General features: G+C 39.5%; 1 protein-coding gene across 1 annotated transcript; it reads left to right on the forward strand.

Moving 5' to 3' along the window:
• The first annotated feature begins 2,073 nt into the window (after nucleotides 1-2,073).
• On the forward strand, nucleotides 2,074-11,099 carry DPAGT1 (dolichyl-phosphate N-acetylglucosaminephosphotransferase 1). The gene is made up of 9 exons (XM_072425930.1): nucleotides 2,074-2,288; nucleotides 3,617-3,737; nucleotides 4,331-4,544; nucleotides 5,531-5,677; nucleotides 6,260-6,344; nucleotides 7,357-7,545; nucleotides 7,684-7,771; nucleotides 8,916-9,068; nucleotides 9,858-11,099. Exons 1-9 carry the CDS (start codon nucleotides 2,143-2,145, stop codon nucleotides 9,921-9,923), a joined length of 1,209 nt encoding a protein of 402 aa, XP_072282031.1. The 5' UTR covers nucleotides 2,074-2,142; the 3' UTR covers nucleotides 9,924-11,099.
• The last annotated feature ends 3,020 nt before the right edge of the window (nucleotides 11,100-14,119 follow it).

The following is a 14,119-nucleotide window of genomic DNA, read 5'->3' on the forward strand; positions in this document are numbered from 1 at the left end:
TGACAAGACTGGTCAGAGATCAGCAAGAAGGGGGACCCCAGGGGACCGGTCAACAGGGGACTGGTCATCATCAGGATAAGGAGGGTAAGAAGACTGGAAGATCATGGATTAGGGTATTAGACTGACCCCCAGGGAAATGTAATAATGTATATTTACTAAGAGATGTGCTCTATATAGGAATTTACCATTTTCACATAACAGGGATCCAAAAAGGTCAGATAATCAGTGTGGAATTTGTGCATGCATGTATTACAGCTCTCCCTCTATCCCCTAACTGGTTATTTTATCACACCAGTCTGATTAGGCAGAACTCCAACACTTCTTAGCTCAAACTTTCTTACTACATTCTGTTCACCCTACATTCCTATTGGTCCATCTCGCTGATGGGCAGCCTTACTGACCAATGAGAATGTGTTGGTAGGCAAATATGGATGATTTTAGTAAAGAATTACCTCTAAATATACTACCCTGTTTCCCCTATAATAAAGCACTATCTTATATTTTTTGAAATGCCAAAATATGCCCTAGGTCTTATTTTCAGGGGGATGTCTTATTTTTCCATGAAGAAGACTATGGTACACATTTATTGTTGAAAATCACTCATGATCACTCATGTGCCATTGATTGTCCCCTTCTGATCACTCTGTGCCATTCATTGTCCCCTTCTGATCACTGACTCGCTGGGTAACAGACTCTGTTAGGGCAGGGATCAAGCAGCTTGCTTGTCCTTTGAAGTTACTTTCAGTTTCACTCTGCACTACAGCCAGCATCGAGGAGTCACACAGAGGCACACAGTATCAAGTATCGGAGGATGTCTTATTTGCGGGGGTGCTTTATTTTAATTGTTTGAGCAAAAATCAGGGGGGGGGGGTGGCTTATTTGATGGGGATGCCTTATCATCGGGGAAACACGGTATAAGGCAGTGGTTGCCAACCTTTTAGACCTCACGGACCACTAAATTCACGGAATCTGGATCGCGCATGTGTAACTCAAAGGTGAAAAAGCTTCCCCAGAGTAACGTCATGATGCCAGAACCGGTCCACTCTCCTACCGCAGGCTCAGACCTTGCTAAACATCTTGGGGGGACAAAAGTTGTGTCCACAGCCCTGCGCTACTGTCCCCCAAGGATGTTTAGCAAGCAGGTCTGAGCCTGCGATGGGAGCGGGTCGTGTCCATACGGGGGACAGAGCTGCGGACCACCACAATTTTCCTCTGGTTGGCGATCGCTGCTATAAGAGACAGGCCATGTCCCCTCTGCAATAAACTTACTTGCTCACAAACTTGTGTTGTATGTACAGACTACGATCCCATCATTCCTGGGTGCTGAGAATGAATGAACTCGTGTACATGTGTAGCAAGGACGGACATACACAGAGTTCCATCATCACGGCCTGGCCAAACAAGATAGAGGAAAACCTGAATAAGAATCGGATGAGGAGTCAGTGATGGAGGGAGAACAGATGTAAGTTTAGTCCTGATTTACCCGACCACACTTATTCACACAATACAAAGAGGATTTTTTTTTTTTTGGCCAATTGTAATCCTAATTAATGTCAATTTAAGGGATAGGGGACCAAGGCTGCTTTATTGAATGTGAGCCCCTTTGAAGGACTATGGACTTTGTAAAGCGCTCTGCAATATGTTGGTGCTATATAGATATTAGTTAATAATAACATTTGCCCATTCCACCTGAATCCATATGTGTGTACAGAATATGTATGCCTAATAAGATAACAATTCTACAGCTGCACAATCCATTTTCAAGTCAGTGTAATTTGCATCCAAAAGTTGAATTTTCGGCATCTGAAGCATTTCTAATACAGATCCCACCTAACAGACAGGACTGGAAGGTTTCCGAGGGTAAAAAAATGCCTGACTGTACTTTAACCACAAATGTGCTCCTATTTCCACATATTTTTGTGGAATTTTGGTTTGGCTGAGGCACTGTAAATAACTGTCACCATGGTAATGCCAGGCGCGGGACACTAGACATGCGCAATGCGGATTGGGAACTGCGGGGGCGAGCACGAGGGCGAGCACGCAGGTCAGAGTATCCTTGCACGCCAACCCGGCTAGAAACACGTGTGCATAACAAACGCTGACAGGGGCGGAAGCAGGAAGAGAAGTGAGCTCTCCTCTGCCATGGCGATCGTGCCGCTGCTTGTTAACCTAACGGGCTCTGTCCTGGGCGGCCTGGCCACTGCCATGCTCATCCCCGCCTTCAAGGAGCATTTCATCGCCGCTAAACTTTATGGGATCGATATGAACAAATCCAGCAGAGCGCCAGTGTAAGGAGCACACACACTGACAGCACTGTGATGACAGCTCTGCACAGATATACAATGTATAGCAATCAGTGCTATGAGGGGGTCAGCACAGAGCCCTGTATGAGCCCTGTATAATGATCAGGGGGACACTATGGCTGGCTTTGTATTTATAGCTCCAGTGGGAAATGAGAGCTGTATATATTTTTATTGATCAGAGCTTATGACAAATATAATTGTACTGATTGTATGGAAACCGAAGCTGAAATGGATTGCTGACAATATAGGTTTCATGTATATTGGGTGTTAGGGCTCCTTTCTATTAGATTGTTGCATTGGCACATGTAAACAATGGCATGAATGTGATGTGTGGCAAATCAGGGCATTGCTGTATATTACCACACAATGTGCACCATACACCCCATTTGTATGGAGCACCTGTGCACAAAGCACCACAAACCTATAATGGGAATGATCCCCCATCCATTAACCTCACTGGTGGTGTAAATATGTCAGTATGTTTATGCTAAAATGGCACATTTTTGCGCATGGAAATTTATTTTACATTGTAGGCCTATAATTCTTAGGCATAACTCATAAAGTATGTACAATATTTAATAATAAACTTTAAGGAAAAAAACACAAACATCTGTTAAAACAAGGATGCATAAAAATACTGAAACCTGTAATATAACTGTACAGTAGTATATATATTATAATGATTACTTTGTTTTGGATTCAATACAGTTATTTTGTATTGAATCCAATGCAAAATATTTTGAATTTCCCGCCACTCCGCACTGCATGCACCGACGTCAACGAGAACTCCTTGGGAACGTCCGTGCACTCGCCAGCGGAAGATCAGAGAAAGAGGACGCTGCTCAAGATATTGGTATCTGACGGGCAGGATGCCGATGAGACCAGGAAAGTGTTTTTGTTTTTAATTTGTGGCTTGGGGTTACCGCTTTCAGCAGGTTTTTTTTCCCCCCCAAGCCACACTCGGGAATACCACCAGGGGGGTTAATCCTGTATGCATTTTACACACAATGAACAATGAGTCTTCCCTGAGCAGAGCAGTTGGAGAGGGGGTGATGGGATCCTCATCTGACTCCTTTACATGTGTAAATATGAGTTTGAGTTTCTAGCAATAATCCTTTTAGCTGAAAATGTAAGTATGAAACATCAGAAGATATTTTAAAACTAAATAACCAAACATTTTCTGACTAGAAACAAGACAATTCTCATAAAGGCTGAACATAAGATGGATGAAGGTGAATAATTTATTAATGAACAATTTCCGTCATCTTGTATACATGTCAATAAACTGTTTTTGTCTTTTTTTGTTTTAATAGCCCAGAATCTCAAGGTGTGATCAGTGGGGCGGTGTTTTTACTTATCTTGTTTTTCTTCATTCCTGTTCCCTTCTTGAGCTGTTTTATTGAAGAAAAGTGTAGAGAATTCCCACACGATGAGGTAAATGTTTACTTTGTTCTAACTGTGAAATATCATTATTTCTTTATAGCAAGGGTGATGCATATCCCAAAGCAACCAATCAGATTTAATTCTATATGATCACAGTAAATATAAGTGTTCTGTCACTTGCCACACATTGCAGATCAGACTTCTCGTCTGATACTTTACAGCAGTGTTTCTCCACCTTTTGACATGGGGTAACCCTTGAAATACCCTGCAGGTCCTAAGGAACCCCTTCTATAATTACAAGATCTACAACTCATTGTATATTAGCATGATGGACAGTGAGAAGAATGCCTTCCTTACAGATATCCAAAAAGATCATTGGTGTCGATTACACTGACCTGAGAGGTGAAAATTGTTAAAGGAACCCCTATCAATCTGTGGTTAAGAATTGCAGGCTTATAGAAGCTGCATGCTTGAGCTCTGTTACCACTTAAAGTTTAATTAAATTACATGTAAAATAAACAATCTAAGTTAACGTTGGAGTAAAACATGCTTTTGTGTGACTTGTATCTGACATGCAGAGACAGACCATTGCTCTTTTTTTTTTTGTCATGCATCTTCTCACTTTTTCTCTTTGACGTTTCCAGTTTGTGGCTCTTATTGGCTCATTACTTGCCATTTGCTGTATGATCTTTCTGGGTTTTGCGGACGATGTCTTAAACTTGCGCTGGAGACACAAGTTGCTGCTGCCCACTGCAGCGTCATTGCCGCTTCTCATGGTCTACTTTATAACATTCGGTAACACAACCATTGTAGTACCCAAGCCATTAAGACCTCTTCTGGGGCTTCATGTGGATCTCGGTGAGTAAGCTTTATTCTATAAGTGGTGACACGCATAGACACAGAGGCAAGGACAGTGTTCTCTGATAGTGACGGCTAATGAAATTAAAAAAAAAAAAGTAGAGAGTAAAATCCTTCCTCTTTCTGTCTTGATCGCAGAACGGGAGCACAAAGCTTCCTGGGATAGTCATGAATCCCAGGAGACTTGTGGCTGGGATTTTTTCTTAGTTGGGCAAAAAAAATGCAGATCTCACACATATGCAGTGAGATCGCACCCTCCCCCCCCCATTTACGTCACCCGATCCCGTAGGCAGAAGGGCAAAAAAGGTGGCGGGGCCAAACGATTCCTCTGCACCGGGACAACACAGGACACAACCTCTTGAGGGATTGATAGATCTGCGAAAGTAAAGGCAAGTGAGTTATTTTTGTTTTTTCCAGTTTCCTTTGGCCTAAAGGTAATGATGGAATGTTTCTTCAAAGTGAAAAACTTTTTATGCCAGAGTTGTTCTTGGAACAGCTGCTCCCATTAGGATTTTTCCCTCACCTATTTCTCCTGATGACAGCCAAGTTCAAGGGTTTCCCTTTCCTTTTTCTGTCAAAAATGGTGAATCCTTCCAGCAGAGACATTGGCAGCATTAAACACTTGACAAAGGGTATGAACTTTTTTTTGCTTTAACCAAAAGATAAAAATGTCTTCATATACACTTTGATATGCTTCAGGTCTGTATTTTAGAAAGTAAAATGGACAGCAGCTATCAGTTTTATTGGGAAGTCAGCAATAGTATCATGTATACTACAAGCATGTTACCAGACTTATCTGTACAAAAACAAAGCATAAAGGGAGGATCCATATTTAAATTTAATTTGTTACTACGAAGAGGAATAACTTTATAAATCACAATTGTAGTTTGAGTCTCGGATTGTAGCACATCTTATATACTGACCAAAGTATTTTAGTTTTTGCTCTTTCCCAGTGTACTATATTATTTTTTATTTTCCTTCTGCAGGTATTCTTTACTATGTTTATATGGGTATGCTAGCAGTCTTCTGTACCAATGCCATCAACATTTTGGCAGGAATCAATGGTCTTGAAGCTGGTCAATCCTTAATCATAGCTGGCTCTATCATTCTGTTTAACATTGCAGAGCTCAATGGTGAGTCAATGACTTAAGTGTTTTCAATATATAACATTTTATTAGATGTATGAACTGCTTCTAAACTCCTACTTTGTGGGAAATAACTCTTCTAAGGATATACAAATCTGAATTATTCTCTTTGGATAGAGATAGTCTTAGGCTACATACACACATCAGATGATTCTCGTCTGATAATCGCCTCAGGATATTGGATGAGAATCTGGCATGTGTACATTTTGCTCGTCATCCGAACGACCGTCCAGGCGGATCCGTGGACAAGGAACGATTGTAATGAAAGTGAAGGGAAGAGAGCGCAGCAGGGTGCTGATCCATCGTTCTCCCTGTCCATAGAGCAGAACAGCTCTCATTCGTGCATCATGCAGTTGTTTGTCATTGGAAAGAATTGTGAAAGATCCTTTCCAATGACAATTATTGCACATATGTACGTAGCCTTAGATCCTCCAAATTAAGGCCCTCACATCAATCCTTTAAGACAAATGTGTGAGAATGAATGTTGCATTTGTATTAAAGTCCTTTATTATTATTTGTAGGTTTAAATAATTCTCCTTTCTTACAGTTGTCTGATCTTTTCTATAATAGGTGACTGCCATGACGATCATCTTTTTTCACTTTATTTTCTTATTCCATTTTTCTTCACAACCCTGGGATTACTGTACCATAACTGGTAAGATCTACTTCTGAAGTTGTTTTGTATATCATGCATTTATGTACTAATGACTCAACAGCATGTGTTTTATTTTAATGATTTCTTAGATCCAGGTCTCAACAACCTTAATATAATTACCATTACATTAGAGACTTTGACATCTTAATCTAAAAAAAAAAAATGTTAATTTTATTAGTTTTTTTGTGATTTTAAAACATCCAGATTCCCTCATGCTACATAGCTAAAGTGAACTGCAAGTTTCTTGCTACACATTAGTTTAGGGACTTCTCAGCTCACAAGTTTGATCACCCTGCTTACCTTATACTGACCATTTTAAAAAAAGTATGGGGGTGCCATTGCTGGCTGACTCTGTTTTAACAATCCTTGTTTGTGTCTAGCTTTGATAGTTTGTCACATGGAACAAGCAAACCTCCAAGGGTACAAATTACAATTACCTATCTCTATACTTGTTCCAAGTTAGAAACTCAGAAAACACTAAAGCCAAAGTATCAGCACGACAGCCAAGGAACCAACATTCCTAAAGCAGGGCTCAGCTGTGCAATCTTTGTACTTTTCTCAAGTCAGGTAAACTACATTGATTTCACTGCACATAGCTACTCCCAGTCAGAGCCTGCCCCTTTCATTCATAAAATGTAATTTTTCTTCAAACATGGTGTCGCCTCATCAAATGGGTGTTACAACAGCTTCTGGGTTCAGAAAGCTTTATAAAGCATCCTGACGGGAACTTTCCACAAACCATCATCTGCCTGCATTGCTGGGACTAATAAATTATCTCACTGGGTCAAAAAATAATAAAATATTTTACCTTGGGATGGGGAGGAGGCACCAAAGGCAAAATTTTAACAGAATAAACTTCTCTAAGGTAAGCTGGATGTTTTACTTCAGAATTCTTCATCATTCAGCCAGAAGTTGTCAGTATTTTTAATAGACACAGGTTGATTTATATTGTTTTAGAATCTGTTCTCTCAATGGTTCTGTCTCTAAATATATATATTTTGTTTTGTCTTAGGTACCCTTCCAAAGTTTTTGTTGGTGATACTTTTTGTTACTTTGCTGGTATGACCTTTGCTGTTGTTGGCATTGTTGGGCACTTCAGTAAAACTATGTTGCTCTTCTTCATACCACAAGTCCTTAATTTCCTTTACTCTTTGCCACAGTTACTGCACATAATCCCATGTCCACGCCATCGGCTTCCAAGGTAATAGCATATCTTCTATTATGACTTTGTCGCTAATGTCTCACACATTATAGTTACTTGCAGAAAAATAGTTGTTGCAGCATATCACAGATTAAAAATTCTACAAACTGGCACTAATGGCCGGTTCCTTTTTTCCAGGTTTGATCCTCAAACAGGAAAGCTTACAATGAGTTACTCCAAATTCAAATCAAAAGATTTATCACAACTTGGAGCGTTGATTGTAAAGGTAATTTAAAATTAAATTTACACAAGCGTTTTGTGCCCAAATGTTGACACTGACAAAAGATAGTGACATTTCTGACCTTTATGTCAAATTGAAAATAAGTGTAGATTAACCTCCTGGGCGGTTCATTTCTGTCTGGTTTTATATGTCTAAAAGCGTTTTTTACAGTATAATATAATGGTATGAGTATAATAAAGTTTGAAACACAAAATCATGTCAAAATAATAAATTAAATGAATAAAAAAATAATATACTCCTACTAATATATTATACTGTAAAATAAATGTTCATGAAATTCAATGTACTGCTTTTACACATATATATCCACTGTATTGCATTCAATACAGTTATTTTGTATTGAATGCAATACAAATGGATTTGAATCTCCCGCCCCACCGGCAATGTCTGCACGTGCCAATGTCACCGGGAACTCCCCAGTGACTCATTGAGTGCAGAGGAAGCCGGCCGGAGGAAGAAGGAAGACGGACATCGCAGAGAAGGACGAGGCGGGACAACAGCGGATCAGGTAAGTAGCGATTTACTATTGTTTCCTATAGGTTTATCTACCCTGAGTGTGACTCGGGGTTACCGCTTTTTGCATTTTTTTTTTTTTTTACACCGAGATTAAAAAGCTTTATAAACTTTAAGAGAAAATGACAAGAAGACATATGGGCTGCCATTGCTTCCCCTCTGAAAATGCCAGTTCCTTGGCTTCAGTTTAGCTTGTAAAAGTGCTAAATAAAAATGCTATTTTTAATACTTTCAAATACTTTAAACAACAGAAAAGTTTGTATAGAAATGTTTCACTTTAAGAATTTGTGAACGGGCAGTGTTTAATTGCAGTAAGAGACAGACAATGTCTCTTCTGCAATAAAACATACTCAGCTGCCCAATCACTACCTTAAACTGTGAAAATCTCTGAGCTGTGCATGCGCAGTGTAAGTGTTTGTTGCCAGGATATGCAGCACTGAGTGAACTCAGACTTTCTATGTAGTCACTCATTCTCTCTGATGTGCTTGTCTCTCACTGGGCATATGGGAAATTAGGCCAGACTATTAAAAACAAAGAACAAAAAAGAGTTTATTAGTGTTAGTATTAATTATAGTATGATTTTTTTTTATTTTTTTTCTGTGATGTATTCATCTAGGTTGCCGAAACTCTACACGTGATTGATGTCAAACGATATAAGAGTGATGAAGAATATATGGAAATAAATAACATGACTCTGATAAACTTTGTGCTGAAACTAATTGGGCCTACAAATGAGAGGATCCTAACAATAGTGTTACTTATTATACAGGTAATGCAGACATGAAACTTACCCTGTTTCCCCTATGATAAGGCACTGTCTTATATTTTTTGAAATGCCAAAATATGCCCTAGGTCTTATTTTCAGGGGGATGTCTTAGTTTTCCATGAAGAAGACTACAGTACACATTTATTGTTGAAAATCACTCATGATCACTCTATGCAATGATTGTCCCCTTCTGATCACTCTGTACCATTGATTGTCCCCTTCTGATCACTCTGTACCATTGATTGTCCCCTTCTGATCACTCATGTGCCATTGATTGTCCCCTTCTGATCACTCTGTGCCATTCATTGTCCCCTTCTGCTCACTGACTCACTTTTTTCTGGCTTCTACGGCCGGGTAACAGACTCTGTTAGGGCAGGGATCAGCAGCTTGCTTGTCCTTTGAAGTTACTTTCAGTTTCACTCTGCACTGCAGCCAGCATCGAGGAGGCACACAGTGGCAGGTATCGGTGGGTGTCTTATTTGCGGGGGGTGCTTTATTTTAATTTTTTGAGCAAAAAATTTGGGGGTGGCTTATTTGATGGGGATGCCTTATCATCGGGGAAACACGCTATATAGCACAGAAGCTCCAACATTAATAGTGTCTCTATTGTTGCTCTCACTTGGTGTTCTCCCTTTTAAAAATGGCAAATGTTATTGGGCTGCTTGGCTCCATAAAATTGAGGAACTCTAAACTAAATACACAATTAGGTGCATAGTAAACAACTGTTTTTCCCCCTAATCTATTTGGAAATGGTAATTCAAATAATTGTATACCATTTTTTTTTCCTTGTAGGTTTTAGGAAGTTGCAGCGCCTTTCTAATCCGATATCAATTGGTTCGCCTTTTCTATGATGTCTGATGGCCAACATGAATCTTTCTGGTCCTGCTGTGCTTTGTTTTAACCACCTAAGTAATACCATTACAATGGACTTGGTGATGCCAAATTCATCACAAATAATGGTGTTCAATAGGAGCATGTCTGTCTAAGGAGCACCTACACTTACAAATACTGAGAACTGAGACTTACCTGTTCCTGTACAAGTGCTCTAAAGATTGAGAATTAGATGTCCAATGCCTGGAAGGGATTCTGCTACTGAGATCTATCTGTGCTGAAGAAAAACAAAGGAAAAACAGTTTACTTCTGAAGAAATATGCAATTGTTTTTTTTTTATTTTATCTCTTACATGTTTGGAACGTTTTATTTTTCATCAGAAAAACTATTCTATTGTTCATTTTGAGTTAATATAGTAATATTTTATTGTTGACGTTTAATCTTATTCATATTTTTGCATATACGCTTGCCATACTTTTTTATGTTATTATGGAAACAATAAATCACCCTCATGCGGCCCTTCTAAAAAGGGAGGCATAGGCTGTATGGATTTGGTATCTAAACATACTGAATCTTGGTGAGCATTTCTGGAGTGTAGACCTCATGTCTACAGCCTTCATTTCTAATAAAAGCTGGAAGCTTTTCTTGCCTGTAAATTGGTGCATGATCAGAATACAATGACAATTATACAAATTATTTTTTATATTATTAGGAATTTTTGTAGTATTGTTCAGGTGCTGAAATGAACATTAGAATATTTATGATGCAATCGATATCACTGATCCTACCTCTGCACCTGTATCTTACTGTATGACATTCAGCAGGGGAACACTGAGCCAAGCCAATGGATGACACTGCCCTGGGGTGTGAGTGCATGAAAACCTCAACTTAGAAGAAGTGGCTCTGAACCCAGGAGGGTGTGATCTAATGGTAACACTTTGCAGAGAATAGCTATGGAGTGATGGAGAATGTTACTGTAACAGCTACTTTACACTTTTTAGTGTATAATTGTATTTTTTTTTAAAGTGGAATATTGCTTTAAAAATTATTTAATGTCTCCTAATTTACCGACCCCTATTGATTTCTTCCAGCTATCATGGCCTGTCTTATTCAATTTTTCTCTTATCTAATATCTCTCACTAAACCATAATTATTGTGCAATATCACGTCATCCTTTTACTATAATAAACCAACTTTACGTTGCAGTGGAGCAGTGGCGGATGTAACCAGCAATGGGCACTTGTGCTGAATTGATGTGGGGGTTCGTGTTGGTTGAGGAGGGTCTGGGGCTCTTGTGCAGTGGCACATTGCACCTCCCTATGTCCAGAGGTTGGACTCGAGTCTGACTTTAGTTGCCTAATGAACGACTTGCGACTCGACTTGGGGATTTTGCCTAGCGACGTGACTTCTGGCTTTCTCTGCTGACAGCTAAAGGGGACAGGGAGGAAGGCGGTGTTACAGAAGCCTCACTGCCTTCCTCTCTGCCCCCTTCAGCTGTCAGTTGAAAGCCGTGGACTTAGCGATCCTGTGCTCAAGAACAGGATCAGAGCTCTGTTTCTATATGGTGATAAATGAAGTGACTTGACTTGGGATGAATTCTTGGTGACATGAGATTTGACTTGGGATGTGGTGCCAATGACTTGGACTTGAAGGGTGACAACTTAGTCCAACCCTTTAGCCTATCTCTGCCCCTGTAATGCATATTATTGTTGATAGTCTAACATCCTATATTGTTCATACAGCCTTGATCTATATGCTCAATTTTCAAGTACACCTTTTCTACCCCTCTAAAACACATCCCCCTTTTCTATATCTCTATTAGATATTTCTCTATTTCAATTCCCATATCCCGATTCTCAAACAGCTGTTCATTTTCTATACCTTCAAATATTTAAATATCTTAGCAGGTAATAAAGTACATAGTTATATATGTTGCCATGTGATCTGGAGATGGTAGACATGAGATTATTGCTAAATTGGAGAACTGGATTCTTATATCTAGAGGTAGGTTCACCTCCAGACAGAAGAGTACAACATATCTGAAATATACAGGACACTGTAACGGCCAACTAAACCCCAAATCAAACAATCTTTTTTTATTGGTTTAAATTATAAGTATGGCCTTTGTGAAATTTAAACAAGTCAAAACCTCATTGAGAAGCTGTACATCTCTTTATGCTGCCAGGACCTCTCCATTTTTATTTTCCTAGTAACAGATTCAGGTCAGACAACTGCTCACCGCCTACTTCCTTTGACTACACGTCCGTTCTCATGCAGGATCTTGGTATCCACTGTGATGCTGGTAAATGAAGTCTCGTATTGATTGTCCTTACCACAATGAATATCACATGGACAAAGCTGATTGACCATCCAGCCTTCTGAATAGAGATACCTAATTATTATGCAACAAATATATTTTTGTAATGCAAATAGCACCGACTTCAAATTGAGCCAATCAAACTCAAACTGCAGAATTTGACCCATTTTTAGTTCAGTGCAATTTTCATACAAAAGTAATTGGTATGTCTTAAATGAACATTCCGCTGAATTCAGATATGAGAGGGAATGCAGTGTACAAGAACCTATTAAACATGCCCACCACTTTGCTGCTTTATGTTGTTCAGGTTTCAATCTAATTGCTATTAGAATTTACCTTGTAGAGTTTGGGGCTACGATGTGCATTACATCCTGCTGTCTTCCAGCCAGTTCTTATATCACAAGTTCTTTCTCTTATCTGGTGTTGTGTGTTGTCTAGAAATCCTTATTGAGATGCAAACCATTTGCCTTTAGTATGCAAATACCAATGCCTTTAAATTCAGACAATCAAACTTTGTAGCTGCATAGTGTGATAGACAAACTTTCAAGTCAATGCAATCTACATAAAGAAGTTGCATTTTATGCATATTAAGCATGTCCAGTGGTGAAAGACCTTACCGCTGCACAAAATGTGTGCCAAGGCAAGAGAGACACTTGGGGGTGCAGTTCAGAATGTATATAAGTAACATGTGAGATGTTATTTCATGAGGTGTGTAATATAAATAAGCTTTGACCATGGTATTAGGGTTACCTGTCCATTTTTCAAAAAGTATGATATGTAAATGTATATACATCTTTTATTCATTTTTCCCTGGTGAGCTGGTGTCCATCACCGCCGTCTATCATTCTGGTCTGGAGGCGGTATGTCGGTATGAGAGCTATAACTGGTCCAGGCACAATGAGAAGGCACTCCAGTCACATGAAGAGTAGGAATCCTGCTGGAGCAGGTCACCTTTCTCATTCATTTCCCCCCCAGGCAAACCCTTAAATCAAAAATTGCAGGTCCTTTATTGCAAAAGATATAGCCAATGTCCCGTCCGCAATAAAATAACCTTACCTGCCTGATCATAATTTTTAAATACACTCAGCTGTCCTCATTCTGTCTCAGACCCTGACACATTTTTCCTTTTCTTTTCTCGCTTCAATCATCTAACATCTCCATTGGCTGTGACGTTGTAATTCCACGCGGAAGCGCTGGATTTCATTTAGTCCCCTGTAGCAGCAGGGGAAGACCGGATCTATTGTGGTATCCTGGCTTCCTACGCCTACCTGCGCATGCTTGAGGCTCCCTACAGAATGTAAACTGTAGCTGGAAATGATCTTCTAGTGATAGGTGAATGGACAAGCGTGCATGTGCACAGCAGTCAGACTTGCTTGGTTGTTCATTATTGTTCATGGGATGATTTGTCAAGGGCATTGGGTAATTGCTGCACACATGCCACAATTCCATCCAAAACAATCATCTAGTGCAGCGGTCGCCAACCAGTGGTACGCAGAAAAAATTATTAATAATAAAACAAAAATAATATTCTAATAAATTCCTATTCTCTGAATGACAATTTTCACCTTCATATTGCACTAAATTACAGAACTATACTAGAGACGGAGAAACAAGTGAGGCGCAGAGTGACGTCAATGTAGTTTTAGGTTGTATAAGGTAACCGTTCCCAAGCCGTAAGCTTCAGTATTGTTTCCACCATTACAACAGTCACTCCATGAATACCGATTCTCATCCAATTGTTTTATTTTATTTGTTTATTTCTCAGGTGCTCCTTTAGGTAAATATGACCGGCAACCATTGCTCTGGTGTGTGACATGACTTTATAGAAGGGAACTCGCTGGGTTTTGGGAGATTTACACCCCTGGATACAAACATAAATATATTAATAGTGTCCATAGACAGGACA

Source organism: Pyxicephalus adspersus, chromosome 11 (genome assembly GCF_032062135.1).
Source record: "Pyxicephalus adspersus chromosome 11, UCB_Pads_2.0, whole genome shotgun sequence".
Lineage (NCBI taxonomy): Eukaryota > Metazoa > Chordata > Amphibia > Anura > Pyxicephalidae > Pyxicephalus > Pyxicephalus adspersus.